At 52.2% G+C, this 20,441-nt stretch overlaps 2 protein-coding genes across 5 annotated transcripts in view; both read left to right on the top strand.

Moving 5' to 3' along the window:
- Window positions 1-7,903, top strand: part of Rpap1 (RNA polymerase II associated protein 1) — a 23,502-nt gene extending 15,599 nt beyond the window's left edge. For all 4 annotated transcript variants that reach the window (XM_021193246.2, XM_021193245.2, XM_029536322.1 and 1 more), the window contains 11 exons: window positions 575-732; window positions 1,097-1,255; window positions 1,348-1,549; window positions 2,016-2,125; window positions 2,344-2,539; window positions 2,691-2,843; window positions 2,993-3,135; window positions 3,859-4,615; window positions 6,961-7,137; window positions 7,269-7,328; window positions 7,427-7,903. In XM_021193246.2, the coding sequence (XP_021048905.1) occupies window positions 575-732; window positions 1,097-1,255; window positions 1,348-1,549; window positions 2,016-2,125; window positions 2,344-2,539; window positions 2,691-2,843; window positions 2,993-3,135; window positions 3,859-4,615; window positions 6,961-7,137; window positions 7,269-7,328; window positions 7,427-7,576 (2,265 nt within the window). In that variant the 3' untranslated portion in view covers window positions 7,577-7,903. The remainder of the gene's footprint in view (window positions 1-574; window positions 733-1,096; window positions 1,256-1,347; window positions 1,550-2,015; window positions 2,126-2,343; window positions 2,540-2,690; window positions 2,844-2,992; window positions 3,136-3,858; window positions 4,616-6,960; window positions 7,138-7,268; window positions 7,329-7,426) is intronic.
- Window positions 7,904-11,693: 3,790 nt separating this feature from the next.
- On the top strand, window positions 11,694-20,409 carry Ltk (leukocyte receptor tyrosine kinase). Its single transcript, XM_021194101.2, has 20 exons — window positions 11,694-11,736; window positions 12,215-12,358; window positions 12,453-12,624; window positions 13,002-13,152; window positions 13,247-13,384; window positions 13,505-13,661; window positions 13,745-13,927; window positions 15,780-15,878; window positions 16,469-16,621; window positions 17,076-17,171; window positions 17,378-17,573; window positions 18,031-18,121; window positions 18,244-18,308; window positions 18,492-18,621; window positions 18,712-18,809; window positions 18,946-19,038; window positions 19,137-19,238; window positions 19,370-19,504; window positions 19,579-19,669; window positions 19,804-20,409. Exons 1-20 carry the CDS (start codon window positions 11,694-11,696, stop codon window positions 20,134-20,136), a joined length of 2,670 nt encoding a protein of 889 aa, XP_021049760.1. The 3' UTR covers window positions 20,137-20,409.
- Window positions 20,410-20,441: the final 32 nt, after the last annotated feature.

Genomic DNA, 20,441 nt, shown 5'->3' with positions numbered 1-20,441 from the left:
AGGGGAGCAGGGGTGGGGGTGGGGTACAGGGAACTTTCGGGATAGCATTTGAAATGTAAATAAAGAAAATAATAATAAATAAATTTTAAAAAAAAGAAAAAGAAAAAGAAATTCAGCAGAAACCATCAGGCGGGAACCTGCTCACCTGGGTCTGTCAGGCCTATTCTGGTCTCGTGAGGTGGGGAGGGTTCCCTGACCCCAGCCTGTCTAGAGTTGCTGCATGCAGACAGGCCTTCATCATCCAAGCAGAAAAAGTACCTAGCAAATACTAACTAAAAAGAAGGGAAGAACACTGGCTAGGGATACGCTCAGCAGGTAAAGGCACTTGCTGCCAAGCTGATCACACAAGTTTAGCCCCTGGAACCCACATGGAAGGAGGAGGAAAAGACCCCTCAAGGTTTGTCTGATTTCCGTATGCTTGTCTGACAGGTGAGCACTTGTGGCCCCAGATAAATACAAAGGAAGAAAAGCTGAAGGAGGGGGCTGGAGACTTAGAATAGGGCAGCTTGAGCCTGTTTCCAGGAGAGCCAGTACTAGCTGGATGACCCTGTCGCCCCTGCCTTCTCGTCACCAGCTAAGCAGCTTTGACATCAGGAGCCGCCTGTGCCGATTCATAGCTGAAGCACCACGTGACCTGGCCTTGCCCCCCGAGGAAGCAGAGATCCTGACCACTGAGGCCTTCCGTCTGTGGGCCGTGGCTGCCTCTTATGGCCAGGGTGGTGACCTTTACAGGTGAGGAGAAGCCCAAGATAGGCTTCTCATAGGGCCCTGCTGTGGTGCACTGTGAGTTCTGCGATACACCCTTCAGCTTTGTTGAAGGCCCCGAAAAAGGGAGGCCAAGCATCATGGGGGAATCTCTGCTGGGCGTGAATTGCTAGGAAAGAGCAGATCGAGTGCAGTCTTTGACAGAAGCGGAAGTCGGGTGTCAGTCCCCAGTTATGGGGTAACCTAGAAGGTTTGGAGGGCCTCGCCTCTCACAAGTGTCCCTGTCCTGGGCTGTCCCTCTCCTGCTCTTCTTTCTTCGGGTTAAAGCTCCTGGCAGAATTGTACCCTCCTCTTGCCTCCCTGCATAGTGAAGGCCAGTTGTCTTCCCCAGGGAGCTGTACCCAGTGCTGCTGCGGCCCTTGCAGACACTGCCTACAGAGCTCAGCGCTCGCCCCCTACAGCCCCTGGCCATGCAGCGGGTGGCCGCTCTGCTCACTCTGCTCACCCAGCTCACCCTGGCAGCTAGCAGCACACCTCCTGAGCCCGCCAGGTAGGCCAGCTCCAAGCCCGTCAGCAGGCATGCCTATGTGGAATGCTCCACAGGGAGTAAGGCGGCCCGTGCTTACCTTCGCCCTCCTGCAGTGGCCCTGCTGAGTCCTGTGTGTCGGCCGTCCCTTCCTCAGTCACCTGGACACAGGTGTCTGGACTCAAGCCACTGGTGGAGTCGTGTCTAAAGCAGACCCTAAAGTTGCTGCCCAGGCCAGATGTGTGGAGTGCCCTGGGCCCAGTGCCCACGGCCTGCCTTCTGTTCTTGGGTGCTTACTATGAGGCCTGGAGCCGGCAGGTGAGTGCAGCATGCCTGTCTGCCTGCCTTCAGCCTACGCACTTCCTCCGTTCCTTCTCTCTTGGTCCCTTTTCTACCTCTCCTCCTGTGTGTGGTTTTGGGTGTAAATATGGCTGTGCTGAGTGGAGCCCTCACAGGCCAGACAGTTGCTTCTCTACTGAGCACCACCCTCACCTTTCCCTTCTACCTGTTGCTCCCTGCTCTGTTTCCCATGGGAGCCTCTGAGGCCATGTTGATGGGACCAGAGACCCCGAGCAGCAGCTCAGCTTTGCCGGCCCTCTCATGCATGCTAGATGTTGTGTACTAGAGCAAGCTCAGGGCTGTCTCCCCTTCAGAAAGATGAGGCTGTGGAAGCTTCCAGACAGATTTGTTGAGACCCTTAATATGGTGGGGCTGGTCTGGATATAAAGGGCTAGGAAAATGGGTATTCTAGCCCATCAGCTCAGTGAACCTCTTGGTTCTCCAGTCTAGCTTGTGCCCAGAGGATTGGCTTCAGGACATGGAGCGCTTGTTGGATGAGTCCTTGCTGCCACTGCTGAGCCAGCCTCCTCTGGGCAGTCTGTGGGATTCTTTAAGGTACGATTTGGGACGGCAGCTGGGGGAGTGCGGGGTGGAGGCAGTTCTCCTGAGGGGCCCCTGGGTCTGTCTCCCCAATCCCTCCCAGGACATGGCCCTTTAGGGGCCTGAGGGAACCCAAATTTCCAGCAGGAGCAGCCCTCGGTACTCTGAGGAACATGAACACTGGCTTGCACTTACAGACCAGAGTCCCCTCAGCATCTCTGTTCTCCCTGCAGGGACTGCTCCCCGCTCTGCAATCCGCTATCCTGTGCTTGCACCCCTGAAGCTCTCCCCAGCCTTGTGTCACTGGGCTGTGCAGGAGGCTGTCCCCCTCTCAGTGTGGCTGGCTCAGCCTCACCCTTCCCATTCCTCACTGCCCTCCTCTCCCTCGTCAACACGCTGGTCCAGAGCCACAAGGGGCTCTGTGGACAGGTGAGCCTCGGTGCCCATGGAAGCCAGGCATGGGGACAAGATAGCAGGGGTAGGAAAGAGGGAGAGAAGTGGCTCGGAGGGGGCAGCAATCTGGGGAGCCCCAGAACCCATCAATGTCCGTTTCCAGATCTGAATAAACGTGTTTCCTCAGTTGGCTGCTGTGTTGACTGCCCCAGGACTCCAGAACTACTTTCTCCAGTGTGTGGCTCCTGCGCCTGCCCCACAGCTCACACCCTTCTCTGCCTGGGCCCTGCGCCATGAGTACCACCTACAGTACCTGGTGCTTTCCCTCGCCCAGAAAGTGGTAGGTCCCTGTCTGCAGAGTGAGCCTCACCCTGTGGTCTCTCCTTCCCTGCTTCATATCCTCCATCTTTCTGTCACTTCCTCACTCCCTCTGTTTTGTGTCCTCCATGCTGCCTCCCTGCACTGATGAGAGCCCCGTCTCCTCCCTAGGCAACACTGCAGCCAGAGCCAGCCGCCAGCACTGCCCTCCACCATGCTATGGCTTTGGTCCTGCTGAGCCGGCTGTTGCCCGGAAGCGAATACCTTGCCCAGGAGCTGCTGTTGAGCTGTGTGTTCCGGCTGGAGTTCCTGCCGTAAGTCCAGGGGTTTCAGGCTTCAGGGGTTTGGCACTTTTGGATGCTGCTGAACTTTGTTAACTAAACAGCATCTTGGAGCTGGAAACCTGGGTTTTAGTCTCTTTCCTTATACTCAATTTGTTATTCCCTCAGTAAAGTGAATTGAGGCTATTCATCTTCACCCCACCTGAGAATGATGAGACTCCACAGTGTGTCAGTGGCTAAAAAAATGCCACATAAGCTAAGATTAGGGATATAGTTGAACTGTAAAGCACCTACTTGGCATGTGTGAGGCTCTGATTTCAAACTGGGGATCTGGTTCACTGATGCACACCTCTCATCCTAGTACTCGGGAGGTCAGCCTGGGCTACATGAGAGAGAGAGAGAGAGAGAGAGAGAGAGAGAGAGATAGGTGGATATAGATATAGGCGGATAGAGATAGATGATAAGTGGTAGGTGCATATATAGATAGATGAGAGATTATAAGTAAATAAATAAATAAACAAACAAATAGGAAAGAGCTGGGTGACACCGAAACCCCAGCACAGCTGGAGATCAAGCGGGGAAGTTTAAGTAAACTTCCCCTCTGTTCCATCTCCTAATGCTGTGCAACATTGTGCTGTGAGAGGCTGTCAGGGGAGCAGAGAGGCACAGGACTAAACTTAGAAACTCTAGATCTGGGACAGCTGTCTGGATGCCGTGATTCTAGCCCTTAGTTTTGGCTTTTGTATCATGTCACAGGGAAAGTGCTTCAGGGGGCCCAGAGGCAGCTGACTTCTCCGATGGACTGTCCTTAGGGAGCAGTGGGGACCCTCAGTGTAGACGAGGGGCCCTCCTCGTTCAAGCTTGCCAGGATCTCCCCAGCATCCGCAGCTGCTACCTGGCCCATTGTTCACCAGCCCGAGCCAGTCTGCTGAGCTCCCAAGCCTTGTACCGTGGAGAGCTACTACGAGTCTCAAGTCTGCTACTGCCTGTACCTAAGGAGCCACTGCTGGCCACTGACTGGCCCTTCCAGCCGTTGATACATCTCTACCACCGAGCTTCAGATACTCCCTCTGGGCCGCCTGGTGCTGACACTGTAGGCGTTGCCATGCGGGTCCTACAGTGGTTGCTAGTTCTGGAGAGCTGGCGCCCCGAGGTCCTCTGGGCTGTGACCCCTGCTGCCCGCCTGGCACGTCTCATGTGTGTGTACCTGGTGGATAGCGAGCTGTTTCGAGAGCCTCCCATACAGCGTCTGGTGGCAGCTCTTTTAGCTCTGTTCTGTCGGCCCCAAGTCGTGTCAAACCTCAAGCTGGACTGCCCCCTCCCTGGCCTGACCTCTTTTCCTGACCTCTATGCCAGCTTCTTAGACCATTTTGAGGCCGTCTCTTTTGGGGACCACTTGTTTGGGGCTCTGGTCCTCCTTCCTCTGCAGCGTCGGTTCAGTGTTACCTTGCGCCTTGCCCTCTTTGGGGAGCACGTGGGAGTATTGCGAGCACTTGGCCTGCCTCTGACTCAGGTATGTCCTCAGCCTATCAAGGTCTGCCTATGACCCTTCACTGGACACTAGGGGCAGTCTTGAGCAGTGTGGGGCTTCCCTGGGCATCCTTACCTCTTTGAAAGCATCAAACTGTAGGGACAGAAGGGTTTTTATCATGGCATCTGGCAGAGAGCAAGTATTCATATTATTACTATTGGGTTTTTTCAGGTCAGGGTTTCTGTTTGTAGCTATGGCTGTTCTGGAACTTGTTCTGGAGACCGGGCTGGCCTGAACCTCACAGAGATCCTGCCTCTGTCTTCTGAGGGTTGGGGTTAAAAGTGTGGCTCACCACTGTTGGGCAGGGTTCATGTTATTAACAAGGTTTGGTTTCTGCTTGTGAACTCCTACAGTTTAGATGAAGATATACTAAAATCAAAAAACATAGTTGTTAATTACTCAGATTCTTTGTGTGTTAAGTCAGAATTCAGAGAATTTTTAAAAGATCAGAGTGGATTTACCTTAAGGAAAAGATGAGGTGGAGGAGAGAGGTTGACTTAGTGCTGAAGTTTGGGGAGAATTTGACTCTTAAGTGCTTACTAGAAAAAGGCTATGAAGCAAAGCCCTAAAGGGTGATCAGGCTAAAGAGTCAGCTCATGTTGTAAAGAGAATCAGGCCTGGTAACATAGGCCTAGTATCCTCGTCTCTCAGGAGCTGAGTCAGGGGGATTAGAAGGTTTTTTGTTTTGTTTTGTTTTGTTTTTTAGATTTATTTATTTATTTCATTTATATGAGTATACTGTAGTTGTCGTCAGACACACCAGAAGAGGGCATCAGATCCCATTACAGATGGTGGTTGTGAGCCACCATGTGGTTGCTGGGAATTGAACTCAGGACGTCTGGAAGAGCAGTCAGTGCTCTTAACCACTGAGCCATCTCTCCAGCCCCAGGATTAGAAGTTTAAGGACAGCCTGGGCTATGCAGAGTTCTAGTCCAGTCTAGGGTGAGACCAGACATTGTCTTCAGCATGCTAAGGATGATAGCTCAGTTGATAGAGAGCTTGCTAGCCACTCCTAGCTCCACAGTCTCAAAGGAGTAAGGCAGAGAAACAGAGCAGGATGCCCGGTGTCTTCAAGTTCAGTACCTGCATGAGCATGTCCACCTGCACTCAGGTGTACATATAACACACACACATGTACATTTATTAAAACATAAAAACATTAAAAATTTAATAGTTACTCATAGTAATTTTTATATTTAAAAACATTTTAGAGGCCGGGCGTGGTGGCGCACGCCTTTAATCCCAGCACTTGGGAGGCAGAGGCAGGCAGATTTCTGAGTTCGAGGCCAGCCTGGTCTACAGAGTGAGTTCCAAGACAGCCAGGGCTACACAGAGAAACCCTGTCTCAAAAAACCAAAAAAAAAATTTTTTTTTAGAGCCAAGTATAGTAGTGCACACTTTTAATCCCAGCACTTGGGATGCAGAGGCAGTTGAGTCTGTGAGTCTAAAAACAGCCTGGTTTATGTAGAAGTTCAGAGCCAGAGCTACACCTGTCTCAAGGAAAAAAAAGGTTCTGAGACAGTGTCTTCCTATGTGACCCAGGCTGGACTCAGCCCTATAATCCCGGCCCTGGCCCTCTGTGTACATCAGGAATGATAGGCGCATGCTCCCACTCCCAGCTCAGGAATTATTGGTTTTATTTATACTTTTTCTAGTCTCTTTTGTATATTTGTATATTTTTATAAAATTGGAATTACTGCTTAATGAATTTTTCATTTAACCTTTACATCATGAGCAGTTGCCATCCCTTAAATAATCTTAAAAAATTAATACTCTGTGTGTGTGTGTGTGTGTGTGTGTGTGTGTGTGTGTAAGAAGTCAGTACTTTAGCCTGACAGTGGTAGTGCATGCCTTTAATCCCAGCACTCGGGAGGCAGAGGAAGGCAGGTTTCTGAGTTTGAAGTCAGCCTGGTCTACAGAATGAGCTCCAGGACAGCCAGGGCTACACAGAGAAACCCTGTCTCGAAAATAAATAAATAAATAAATAAATAAATAATAAAAACACCAACTACAACAAAAAGAAATCTACTTTGTGTGTGTGTGTGTGTGTGTGTGTGTGTGTGTGTGTGTGTGTGTGTGCATGTGCATGCGATGAAGCCCTGGAAATGGAACCCAGGGCTTCATGCATCCTAGGAAGGTGCTCAGCTTGTAAGCTATACCCCAGGACCAGTCTTTGCCCTTTAGGTTTCAGGCACTAAAGAAGGGAGGTCTTTCTAGGACCTGATTTCTGCCCTGTGATTTGATGACATGTGACCAACAGTCACCCACTGCTCCTGCTGATGGACATTCCCACTTGGCCCTCAGCATATCGTCTCCCTCTGCCACAGCTGCCTGTGCCTCTGGAGCGCTACACAGAACCTGCTGAAGACAGCCTGGCTCTCCTTCAGCTCTACTTCCGGGCGCTGGTTACTGGTACACTCCGTGCATGCTGGTGCCCTGTCCTCTACACTGTAGCCGTGGCTCATGTCAACAGTTTCATTTTCTGCCAAGACCCAAAGTGCTCAGTAAGTCACATCTCTGTTCAGAGGGAAGGAGGGAGCTGGTGGGCCAGTTGGGGATGGGCTGAGGGTTACATGAGGCCATGGGTGGGTACCAGTCCTCTGCTTAGTGCCGTATCTCTCTCTTCTGCTCCCAGGATGAGGTGAAGGCTGCCCGAAGGAGTATGCTGCAGAGAGTGTGGCTGCTGGCAGATGAGGTAGTGTTGTGGGTGTGGAAGGAAAAGATACAGGGCATTAAGGAACCAAACCTCAACAAACTCTGACCACCCTCTCATGGGTTTTGTCCTCTCTGCAGGGGCTGCGGCAGCATCTCCTCCACTATAAGCTTCCCAACTCCAGCCTCCCGGAGGGCTTTGAGCTGTATTCCCGGTTACCTCACCTGAGGCAGCAGTGCCTTCAGACACTGCCCACAGAGGGGCTCCAGAATGGAGGTGTCAAGACATAAGGCACTTGCCCCCAGCTAACGATGAATACTCTCCTGGGACTCAGCAGTGAGCATCATGAGAGAAGGAAACACAAGGCTTGCCTTCCTGTGAGCACATTGTTTGAGCCTTTTTTAGAACAGAAGAAACTCGTATTACACCATGATACTGGAGCTCAGGATCTGGGGGCTGAGGGCTGTGCCAGGCATGGAAGGAGGGTGGCTTCGTTGTTTACCCTGCGGTGCCCAGGACAGTCTGAGCACAGCTGTCCTTACCCACCTCCACTCTCCAGCAGGCCAGGGTGTGCAGTTGCTGTGCTATACTCTGAAATCAATTCTTTTCTAGTCTGACTGGTCTGGACTGTTTTGTCACGTTCAGAGTTGGTAGCAAGGGTGGATTTTCTTGAGGAGGGGGGTGGAAGAAAAAGCCACAATGGGAGGTAAACACAGTCTCCATCTGGGGGGTGGCAGAGGTGTATGTCCTGGGAGTCTGTGACAGTGACAATGCTCCTGGAGTGGGTGTGGTCCTGGAGGACTCTGCATGCCCTGGAAGTGCTGGGGTCAGAGAACCCAAATGTCAGCCTGGTGTAGTTCTACACCATTCTCAGTAGGCTTTTTTTATAATGTGTGTTCATCTGTATGTGAGTATGGCATGTGTACAGAGACCAGAAGATAATTTTGGGTCCCCCTGGAGCTGTGTGGTTTTGAGCTCCCTGCTGTGGATACTAGAGACCAGACTCGGCTGCACTGACCACTGAGCCGTCCTCCAGCCCTGCTACTTTCTAGGTTATCCTTCTCTCTGAATTCTGACATTGGCTTGCTTAAAATAATATATTTTGGGGCTGGTGAGATGGCTCAGCCGGTAAGAGCACTGACTGTTCTTCCAAAGGTCCTGAGTTCAAATCCCAGCAACCACATGGTGGCTCATAACCATCTGTAATGGGATCTGATGCCCTCTTCTGGTGTGTGTGAAGTCAGCTACAGTGTACTTATGTATAATAATAAATAAATCTTTGGGCGCGAGTGAGTGGGGCTAACCAGAGCGAGCAGAGGTCCTAAAATTCAATTCCCAACAACTACATGAAGGCTCACAACCATCTGTACAGCTACAGTGTACTCACATACATAAAATTTAAATCTTTTAAAAAATGTATATATATATATATATATATATTACTGTGCAAAGCATTGTAGAACATGCCTTTAATTAGCCTGGTCTTCAAATTGAGTTCCAAGACAGCAGGGATACACAGAGAAACCCTGTCTTGAAACACACACACACACACACACACACACACAGACACACACACGTACTATGTGTATGGATGTTTTACCTACAGACCATATGTGTGCCTAGTACCCCTTGAGGCCAGATGGGGACATCAGATTCCCTTGGAATTGGAGATACAGATAATTGTGACCAATCCTTTCAGTACTGAGAATTGATCCCTGGTCCTCTTGAAGAACAGCCAGTTCTCTTAACTGTTGAGCCATCTCTCCAGCCCATCACAGGCTTTCTTACCCTATCATTTGCTGTGTGAAGTAACTTCCAGATCTCCAGGAGAGGTCCAGTATGGCCCTGTCAGTGAGCCGACATGAAGGACATGATCACCCACTATCAGACTAGTGGCCTATGAGAGAAGTTGAGGCAGGAAGTGGGTGATGGAAACCTTAGGTGTCTGTGAGCACTATGAGGACAGACTCTCAGGAGACAGGCTTCATTGAGCAGCTTTTAGTTGTGGGGAACAAAAGCTATTTCAGGGTAAGTGCACTTCCTTGGCCATGGCTAAGGTATTGTGGCCCTATTTGTTTTTTTGTTTGTTTGTTTGTTTGTTTTGTTTTTAAAGATTTATTTATTGTTATACACTGTAGCTGACTTCAGACACACCAGAAGAAGGTATCAGAACTCATTATGGGTGGTTGTGAGCCACCATGTGGTTGCTGGGATTTGAACTCAGGACCTTCGGAAGAGCAGTCAGTGCTCTTACCCGCTGAGCCATCTCACCAGCCCCGTGGCCTTATTTGTATGAAGAGGAATTCCAGGTGCTTTGCTGGACATGACCTTATAGGAAGAGAGAATATTTGTTTGTTTGTTCTTGTTTTTAAAGATTTACTTATTTATTATCTGTAAGTACACTGTAGCTGTCTTCAGACACTCCAGAAGAGGGCATCAGTTTTTGTTACGGATGGTTGTGAGCTACCATATGGTTGCTGGGATTTGAACTCAGGACCTTTGGAAGAGCAGTCGGTGCTCTTAACCACTGAGCCATCTCACCAGCCCAGAAGAGAGAATGTTTAACCTGCAACATGGCCACTGACGGCCTCAATGGTGGCAGAGGCAGGAGGGGGTTTGGGAATGCTGGGACATGCAGGCCAGAGCAGGGAGAGAGGAATCCTACTCCTGCAGGTCTCAGGACTGGATTTTCGGGGTTTGTGCATAGCTTGACCTCTCTCCAGCTCCAGGTTGGCTCCCCTGGTTGCAGGGCTCTTCAGCCTCACCAACCACCAGTCCCTTTCTTTAGCTTATTAAAACAAAATTTTATCCATGAAAGAGAGTGATGGTGATGTCTAGAGAACTAAGTGGGTCATGAGTTCTCCATTTTTATAAAATCTACCGTAGCTAGAGTTAGTATTAGATACTCAGAATTTACTAATTAGCTAGTTACCTGATAGGCCCAGCTTCAGTTTTTAGAAATAAAAACATCTTTAGCATTTAGGCTTCAGTCATTAACTTGTTTTCTGTTTGCTTTCCCCCCTTGAAGGCCAGCAGAGGGCAGGGAATCAGGCAACCCACAAGACCATATTTGTGCAGTGCTAATGACCCTGGTGGGATTAGCTCTGGCTGTCCTGGAACTCACTCTGTAGACCAGGCTGGCCTTGAACTCAGAAATCTGCCTGCCTCTGCCTCCCGAGTGCTGGGATTAAAGGCGTACACCACCACGCCCGGCTCAGCTTTTTTTTTTTTTTTTTTTTAAGATTTATTTATTATTATATCTAAGTACACTGTGGCTGTCTTCAGACAGCACCAGAAGAGGGTGTCAGATCCCATTATGGATGGTTGCGAGCCACCATGTCGTTTCTGGGATTTAAACTCACGACCTTCGGAAGAGCAGTCAGTGCTCTTAACCGCTGAGCCATCTCTCCAGCCGTCTATTAGCTTTTTGAGAGCAAGTCTCGTGTAAGCCCAGGCTGGCATCCAGTTTGAAAGCAGAGGATAACACTGAATGTGGGGTCCCATCCATCTCCACTTGGCAGGGGCCAGATTACCGATGTGAGCGACACTGTACACATTTTCCAACACCATGTTCAGTCACGGCAGTAAGAAGCTGTGCACAGGACAATGGAACAGTGTGCAGCAAACTCAGAAAGTCATGGTTCTGAGGTACTGGGATGTCCTGCCTCATGGTCAGAAAGGGACACAGCAATGGCAAGCAATAATGCCTTACTGGGGACAGTTTAAAGACTGCTTCCTAGCCAGGCGTGGTGGCGCACGCCTTTGATCCCAGCACTCAGGAGGCAGAGGCAGGTGGATTTCTGAGTTCGAGGCCAGCCTGGTCTACAGAGTTTCAGGACAGCCAGGACTGTACGGAGAAACCCTGTCTCGAAAAACCAAAAAAAAAAAAAAAAAAAAAAAAAAGAGTGCTTCCTGCAAGGCCTGGCGGCATTAATCCCATCACTCAGGAGGCAGAGGCAGGTGGATTTTTGGAGGCTCTATGTACTTCCCATGTGTGACCATGCACATATACTAACACTGACTCCAATAAAGCCATTCACTGTGATGCTGTCCTGAGACCCACAAAAGCCACTGCCGTCTACTAGGGTGCTGTTCAGCCTGCTATCACAAAGGTATAATGTAGAGCCAACTCTTTCTCCTCCTAGGAACTCACTAGTTGTTAGGGTGCCATAGATGGAGACTGAGAGCCCTTCAGCTCAACAAGGCTCCTCCCGGAAGCCTGGGGACCTCGCTGCCCTCATGCCCCGCCTTTTCCTCCTATTTCCCGGGTCTGACGTGAGTGTATTCAGGCCAGCTGGAAGTCAGCAGGGTAGTAGTGATGGCTCTGAGACTGCTGACACGCCTATAAACTACAGCCAGGGTAGAGTTCTCAACCATCATCCTTTGCTGGAACCAAGGGATCAGGCGATGGGCTGCTCCCATCGGCTGCTGCTGTGGCTGGGAGCTGCCGGTAAGTGCTGTTTGGTGGTCAGGGTACCAGCCAACCAGAGACAACTAGACTTAGGGCTACATTAGCAACAGACCAGGTCTCAGTGGATCCTTCTAAGGTGGCCTTGTGCTTCTAGGGTACAGCAAGAAAGGTGGGGACACAAGTCTAAGAATCAGGTGGGGCCCTGGCACTACTTGGGAGGAAGCTAGAGAGAGGAAAGGTGGTGGGGTGCTGTACAACCAGGAGCGGTGCAGCCCCCAAGTCACTCCATGAGAGCTCTGGAATAGAGGATGTGATTTATGTAGACACCTTGCAAGGCTTGGGAGACCCAGTTGGGTGGTAGGTGTCTAGCTTCAGGCTCTACATGCACCAGCTGGGCAGCATTCGGGGTGTGGCTGGAAGCAGGATACTGCTGAGTGGCTATCCATCTCTTATGTCTCTCCCTCCCCCCCCCCTTCACATTCTGCATCTTCTAACCCTTCTTCCTGTCACCTTTCAGGTTCTATTCTTTGCTCCAGCTCGGAGTTCCGGGCACCTTTTCTAAAATCTTCGCCTTTGCCGGTGCAGGTCCTTAATTCCCAAGAGCAGAAAGTCACCCCCACGCCCAATAAATTGGAGCCAGCTTCCCTCCCAAATCGTCTAGGTGAGCTTCAGGCTCCTCCCTTTTCTTGGCTCTCCATCTCCAGATCCCTAGGCCTGGAGAGGAACTCGCCTTTTTCCTTCTCCGTTGTACCTAGGCACGCGGGGGCCTTGGGTGTTTAACACCTGTGGCGCCAGCGGCAGGAAGGGACCCACACAAACACAGTGCGATGGGGCATACACAGGAAGCAGCGTGATGGTGACAGTGGGGGCTGCCGGGCCGCTCAAAGGCGTGCAGCTGTGGCGGGCGCCAGACACCGGCCAGTATCTGTAAGTGCCCGGCAGGGAGAGGGTGGCAATCACCTGCTAGGCTGAAGTCCTACAGACCAGGGATGTTGTCTTAAAACATTCCGCGGAGAAGCCAAGTGACAGTCACTTCGATTGTCTGTCCTTCTATGTTAACCATCAGGACGGCCGCCCAATCAACGGTGGCTCCAGGTGGAGCTTGAATCTTCCAGCCATCACCGTTATCCCTCTAGAAATACACGTGGAACCCAACTGAAAACTTTGTCTTGCCCATCCCTTCACAGGCCCTCTAAGTCCCTTAGGAAGCTTCCTGGCGGCGGGTTCCAACCTTGAGCCGTCGCCTGGCCCGGGACCGAGGCGCCGAGGACGGAGCCGCGGACCGATGCTCTCTCCTCCCGCAGGATCTCCGCCTACGGAGCGGCGGGCGGCAAGGGCGCCCGAAACCACCTGTCACGGGCGCACGGCGTCTTCCTCTCGGCAGTCTTCTTCCTCCGTCGCGGGGAGCCGGTGTACATCCTTGTGGGGCAGCAGGGCCAGGACGCCTGTCCCGGAGTAAGCGGGGCGAGTGGGACAGGGGCGCCCGGGCCGAGAGCTGGGGAAGGAGAGAGTCCCTGGTCACGCAGCATTTCACCTTGGTGCTACCCAGGGGAGCCCCGAGAGCCAGCTCGTCTGTCTGGGAGAGTCTGGGGAGCATGCAACCACCGATGGAACCGAAAGGGTCCCAGGCTGGAGACGCTGGGCCGGCGGGGGCGGGGGTGGCGGGGGCGCCACCTCCATCTTCCGGGTAGGTGCATCGGGTGCTGTCGCCTGGACCCTCAGCTGGGTGTCCCAGGCTCCGTTCTCCCTCTGGGTTCCCGGGGCTCAGGACCCGGGCGCGGCCCCTGACCGGCCACTGGCCCCATAGCTGCGCGCGGGGGAGCCAGAGCCGCTGCTGGTGGCGGCGGGAGGCGGCGGGAGGTCCTACCGGAGGCGACCTGACCGCGGCTGGACTCAGGCCGCCCCCGAGAGGCTGGAGACCCGCGCGGCGGCGCCGGGCAGCGGCGGGAGAGGAGGCGCGGCAGGTGAGCGCGCCGCCCGGCGGGGAGAGGCGGGGAGGCGGGCGGCTCCGCCACGCCACTGCCGGTCCTTTGCTGTCGCTTCACAGGTGGAGGGGGCGGCTGGACGTCGCGAGCTCACTCTCCGCAGGCCGGACGCTCGCCGCGGGAAGGGGCCGAGGGCGGCGAGGGCTGCGCGGAGGCCTGGGCTGCGCTCCGCTGGGCTGCGGCGGGAGGCTTCGGGGGCGGCGGCGGGGCCTGCGCGGCGGGCGGCGGTGGCGGCGGCTACCGGGGTAGGTGCACCCGTCGGGAGGGGTAGTCGGACAGCCCGGGTGATGTGACGGTAGAGCCTAAGAACCTGCCCTGAGCTTTCCAGAGGATAGATGGGGAATGCCCCACTCTCCACTGTGCCAGGCCCCAGCAAGTGCTCTTACAAAGGAGGTCAGACCTGGTCAGGCCTGGGCGTGGTGGCACGCCCGCCTGCAGCGCGTGCTGGAGGCAGAAGGATTCCAAGCTAAGCAACTACGGAGTGAGGCCAGGCTGGGCTACAGACTGACTGGTCTTGTTTTGTTTTGTTTTGTTTTAAGACAGGGTTTCTTTTTGGAGACAGGCTATCCTGGAACTCCCTCTGTAAACCAGGCAGGTCTCAAACCCACTGCCTTTGCGTCCCAGGAGTTGGAATGAAAGGCACGCACCACCACCAACCAGGCTGGTCTGGTTTTGACTTTTACAAAGGGCCAAACTTCATGCTTGGTCGCACATTCCTTTAATCATACTATCAGGAAGCAGAAACAGGCAGATCTCTGTGAGTCTCAGGCCGGCCAGGGCCCCACAACGACACACACTTCGGTTTAAAAACAACAAAGAAAAGTCCAAATCAATTGCAAATCACACATGCAATTAAATCAAGTGCCTGTTCCAAAACAAATCCTTACTCTGCCAAAGTCTAAGGAATTTAGGGCCGGTCTTGTTAGCATGCTGAGCTGGGAGGGCTGAGCAAAAAATGGTTTAAGTCAGTAGTTCTCAAAGTGTGCTTATCACAGAAGTTATTAGAAATAAAAATTCAGGGATAAAATCTGGGAAGATGTTGGTCAAACATCAAAATGAAAGTTAATTAGATAGGAGGAGTCAATATAAGTTATCTTTAGTTCAATATACTAATCACAATTAATACTAATATTTTTGGTTCTGTCAGTGTAGGGGATAAAACCCAGCCTGTGGTCAAACCAAGGGCCTTGGGCATGCTAGAGAAATGCTCTCCCACGAGGCTACACCCCTAGTCTCAGCAACATGGCTAAGAGAGTATATTTCTGAGGTGTTCTCACTACAAACAACAGTTTGATGGCTTAAATGATTGCACAATGTATGCCCATTTCAAAGTATTATACTGTACACAATACTACACAGTTTTTATTTGTTGGTTAAAATTTAGTTACTATAGTTCATCTTAAAGAGAAATGCGGGCTGGTGAGATGGCTCAGCGGGTAAGAGCACCTGACTGCTCTTCCGAAGGTCCTGAGTTCAAATCCCGGCAACCACATGGTGGCTCACAACCATCTGTAATGAGATCTGACTCCCTCTTCTGGAGTGTCTGAAGACAGCTACAGTGTACTTACATATAATAAATAAATAAAGCTTTAAAAGAAAGAGAAAGAGAGAGAGAGAGAGAGAGAGAGAGAGAGAGGCACAGCCAGTCTCTGCTGGCAGGGGAGGTGCTGGCCTTCTGTTTTAATTGGTTGGTCCTAAGATGCTACAGAGTTTGGAGATACTGATGTAGAACCCCTAGTCTATCAGGACTGGACTGTTCATAAATACTTCATGACACATTTTTGTTCACACAGGAATAGAGTTTATGGGCTGAACATCCCTCATTTCACAGCTCAGTGTGTGGTCTGGAGGGGCTCCAACAGACAAGGGGTCCAACCAGGCTAAGCCAGGTCTTTGGGTTCCAGCAGAACAGCCAGTCCCCCTTTCTCTAGGCCCTCAATGACAGTGTCACTGTAGAGAAGGTCACACAGGATTTACAATGGGAGATCGTAGCTTTCCTGCTGGTCATAAGCCAGCTTCCCACACAAGGCAGCTGCATGCTCCTCCCCAACCCTAGTCTCTTTTTGTCGGTAAACCTCCATCACTCTCCATTTCAAGGCGGTGATACTTCTGAGTCTGACCTCCTCTGGGCTGACGGGGAAGATGGCATATCCTTTGTCCACCCCAGTGGCGAGCTCTACCTACAGCCTCTGGCAGGTACTTGCCCTGAACCCCTGTCTCTCAGCCTGGCCAGCCATCCTCCTCAATCCCTGGACCCACAACCGTACATGGGTACCATTCGCTCTGAGCTGTGAGAGTCCCAGTTCTTATCTGGCACATTTGAGAAGCACCTGTGAGTTGTGGCTCTATCCTAGTGCAGTTATTCCAGACTGCTAGGCAAGTATTCTTGCTATGAATTCTCTCCAAACACCTCAGGGCTCATGGGTCCCAGAAGATGTAATGTACAGGTTCGACTGACATCCCCAGGCTGGGCCAGCAAGATGGCTGGGCTGGTAAAACCCCTGCCTCTCAAGCCTGGTTATCTGACACCATAGAAGAAGAAGAAAACAGATTCTGACTTCACAAGCATGTGTGTGTGCGTGTGTGTGTGTGTGTGTGTGTGTGTGTGTGTGTGTGTGTGCGCGCGTGCGTGCCTTGGTCTATCTCTGAATGAAATCAGTCAACAGAAAAGAAGTCTCCGGGGCTCTGACATCACCCTGCGTGTTGCTGTGGTTCCATATGACTGGAAAGACCTGTGTGTCCCATCCCCACCCCCACTCCCCACCCCACCACTCTTTTACTCACAGTCACAGAGGGCCATGGGGAGGTGGAGATCCGAAAGCATCTCAACTGCAGTCACTGCCCTTTCAAAGACTGCCAGTGGCAGGCAGAGCTCTGGACGGCTGAGTGCACGTGCCCGGAGGGCACGGAGCTAGCTGTGGATAATATCACTTGCATGGGTATGTCTTCATGGAGCATTGGAAATGGATCAGGGCACAGTTTCCTGTTAAGAACATGTAGGCCAGTGTGGGAGGCAAGATGGATATTTAGATATAGATATGTATCTAAAAATGGCAGTTGCTATGGAAGATATCAAATAGTTAAGAGGCTCTCAAGAGGGAGAGTTGCTTTTGTCTGGGGACAACTGTGGGTGGCACTGTGGGAAAGTAAACACTGAGATGGGGCTTGAAACATGGATAAGATTTAAGGGTACCCAGTCATGGTAGCACACACCCCTGATCCCAGCAGTGGGTAGGCTAGAGCAGAATTGAGAGTCTGAGCCCAGCCTGGGTTACTGGGAGACCCTGTCTCAAAAACAAGACAAAACAAAACACAAGACAAATGAGAAAAATACTTGAGGGTAGCGGGACAAAGGAGCCTCCCGCTGGCAGTAACGTTGTTCTTTCTCCCTAGACCTGCCAACCTCTGCAAGCCCTCTGATCCTGATGGGAGCTGTAGTGGCAGCCTTGGCACTGAGTCTCCTTATGATGTGTGCAGTCCTGATTCTAGGTATGGGCCTCTAGCATGGCTGATGCAGGCCGACCTTTCTCTCCTAGGCTGTGATGGGCTTCTCTGTGTTCTAGGCTAAATGTGGTTGACATCATGGCCCTTACCCCACAGAGCCAGGTGGAGTCCTCTCAGCTTTTAGGAGTAAGGCCAGGGAGTCCTGGGCCTGGGGAAGCAGCATGGGCCTGATGAATACCTCTCACCCGCAGTGGACCAGAAGAAGTGTCAGGGCCTGTGGGGGACCAGGCTGCCAGGCCCTGAACTTGAGCTGAGCAAGCTTCGAACCTCTGCCATCAGGACAGCACCCAATCCCTATTACTGTCAGATGGGGCTCAGTTCTGCCCAGTCCTGGCCTCTGCCCCCAGGGCTCACTGAGGTTTCCCCAGCCAATGTCACTCTACTCAGGTGAGTCCTCGACCTCCTGCGACGGACGGTGTGCACCTTGAAGCCCCCCTCCCCATCCTTCCTCCTGTCATGATGCATTATGAATCCCAGAGGGCATCTAACTCAAATCCCTTGTGCAGAGGAAGTTACAAAAGGCAAAGTAGCATGGATAGGGTCAGATTTTGCCCCAGTTCTTGGGTGCAGAGACCTGGGAACACGCCTGTTCAGGAGCCCACAGCTTGCCTTTCTCCCAGCAGGGTCTGCATTAGCACAAGGAGAGGCCTTATCCTACATTAGGACCCTGACTCTAGCCCCAGCTCTGTGTGTCAGCATTAGCTTGTGTCTGAGAGCATCCAAGGCCCAGAGAAGGTCCCCTGGACCTATTGGGGGGGGAGCCAAAGAGATAAAGGGGCATTGTCTCCTCTATAGACCCTGTTTGCCTATACCACCCTCTTCCTTCCATCTTGTCTTCTTATAGAGCCCTTGGCCATGGTGCCTTTGGGGAAGTGTATGAGGGACTAGTGACTGGTCTTCCTGGGGACTCCAGCCCTCTTCCAGTGGCTATCAAGGTGAGAAGGGGTAGGACTTCCGGTTGGGGTAGGCACATGGAAGGATGGCTGATGCTAGAGCCTTTGTTACTCTCCCTCCTAAAGCACTCAAAGCTCAGGAGTGCTCTGCGTTCCCTCCCCAGACTCTGCCAGAGCTCTGCTCCCGTCAGGACGAGCTGGACTTTCTCATGGAGGCTCTGATCATCAGGTGCACCCCAGGGCAGGCAGGAGGGTTGGTGGGAGGCAGGACCTGCCTACAGGAATGGCCTCTCTGCTCTTTATGGCTGAGAGGCAGCATTTTAGGGCACAAGAGGTTTTCTGCACTTTAATTGGATCTAGAACATGCTTATCTCCCCACTGGTGGTGGGGTATATGCGCCATTTCCACTCAGCAAGTTCAGCCATCAGAACATTGTACGCTGCGTGGGGCTCAGCTTCCGGTCTGCCCCTCGCCTCATTCTGCTGGAGCTGATGTCTGGTGGGGATATGAAGAGCTTTTTGAGGCATAGCAGACCACACCCAGTAAGGCCCTTCTCTGGCCTCCCCAGACCCTTCTAAAATCCTATTTGCTCCACGATCTGGATGAACTGATATTCCTTCTGCCCAACTCAGGGACAACTGTCACCTCTGACCATGCAGGACCTATTGCAGTTGGCCCAGGATATAGCCCAGGGCTGCCACTACCTGGAGGAAAATCACTTCATCCACAGGTTGGAAGCATCAGGAGACCCTTGGCCCACTTCTCCAATCAGAATATCCCTCTCTATATATACAACCTTTAAAGAAATTTAACAGAAAGAGCCCGAGCACCCATGCTCTGGCATGAGTATTTTGTCTGTTTTACAGAGACATTGCTGCCCGTAACTGTCTGCTTAGCTGCAGTGGAGCCAGCCGAGTGGCCAAGATTGGAGATTTTGGGATGGCAAGAGATATCTACCAGTGAGCAGGAACTGGGGAGCTGGGAAAGTTGCTGTTCCACGGAGGCTGACTTGACTGCCTTGAAAGGAAACGCCGCATTTCCTTTCTCCTTCATATAGGGCCAGTTATTATCGCAAGGGGGGCCGGACCTTGCTCCCAGTCAAGTGGATGCCACCGGAAGCTCTCCTGGAGGGCCTTTTCACATCCAAGACAGACTGCTGGTGATAGCACTCCCCCGCTGTGCTCCCCCCACTCTGCCCTGAAGCTAATCCTATCCCTTCATGCCACCTCAAGTGACAGCAGGGGACAGTGCACATGATGGGTCTTGTTTGTTCTCCCACCTCTGACACAGGTCTTTTGGGGTGCTGCTCTGGGAGATCTTCTCCCTGGGTTACATGCCCTACCCTGGACACACCAACCAGGAGGTTCTAGACTTCATTGCCACAGGGAACAGGATGGACCCTCCTAGGAATTGTCCTGGGCCAGTGTGAGCTAACAGTGCTGCCCAGGGAGGGAGGCATCCCACGGTTTCCAGAGGCATAAACTCCTGCCTCTCCCTAGGTACCGAATCATGACCCAGTGCTGGCAGCATCAGCCTGAGCTCCGCCCCGACTTTGGCAGCATCTTGGAACGCATTCAGTACTGCACTCAGGTGTGCCCCCCACCCGACCCCCAGCTCCCAAATATCCCTTGACCCCCTCTAACTACCCTGGTTCTGCAGGGCAGGAAGAAAGCCATAAAACAGCCATGTGGTTGGTTCCCTGTTCCCCAACTCTCCCCTTACAGGACCCTGATGTGCTGAACTCACCCCTGCCCGTGGAACCCGGGCCCATTCTAGAGGATGAAGGGGCCTCCGGGCTGGGAAACAGGTCACTGGAAGGTCCTAGATCCCCAAAGCCCCTGGAGCTGAGTTCTCAGAACTTGAAGAGCTGGGGAGGAGGCTTTCTTGGCTCTTGGCTGCCCTCTGGCCTCAAGACCCTCAAACACAGGTGCCTCCAGCCTCAGAACATTTGGAACCCCACCTATGGCTCCTGGACCCCAAGGGGTCCCCAGGGTGAAGATGCAGGCATTGACCACGGCAATGGCTCCTCCTCAAGTTCTGTCCCAGGCATCCAGTAGGCTCTGCCTCTCACCTGTGCTGAGTGCTCAGGCATGTTTCAGGGATGTGTAGGCAGCCTGTCCTCCCACACTGGAAACCAGCTCAGACCCTCCCAGGCTACTTTCAGTCTTTGGTCTTTGGAACCAGAGGCCATCCACCCACTGCAGGAGTCAGCTGGGAATCCTGGATTGTCCACTCATAAGTATCTTTCCTTGGGCTCATTCCAGTGCTACAAATGTTTTAGTAATAATAATAATGATGATGATGGTGATGACGATAATGATGATGATAATAATAAGCCCTTCTAATTCTTCAGTTCTCTGAG

Source organism: Mus pahari, chromosome 3, assembly GCF_900095145.1.
Source record: "Mus pahari chromosome 3, PAHARI_EIJ_v1.1, whole genome shotgun sequence".
NCBI classification, from domain to species: Eukaryota; Metazoa; Chordata; class Mammalia; order Rodentia; family Muridae; genus Mus; species Mus pahari.
Note: the sequence above shows the minus strand (reverse complement) of the source record. Positions and strands in the feature narration are given on the sequence as shown.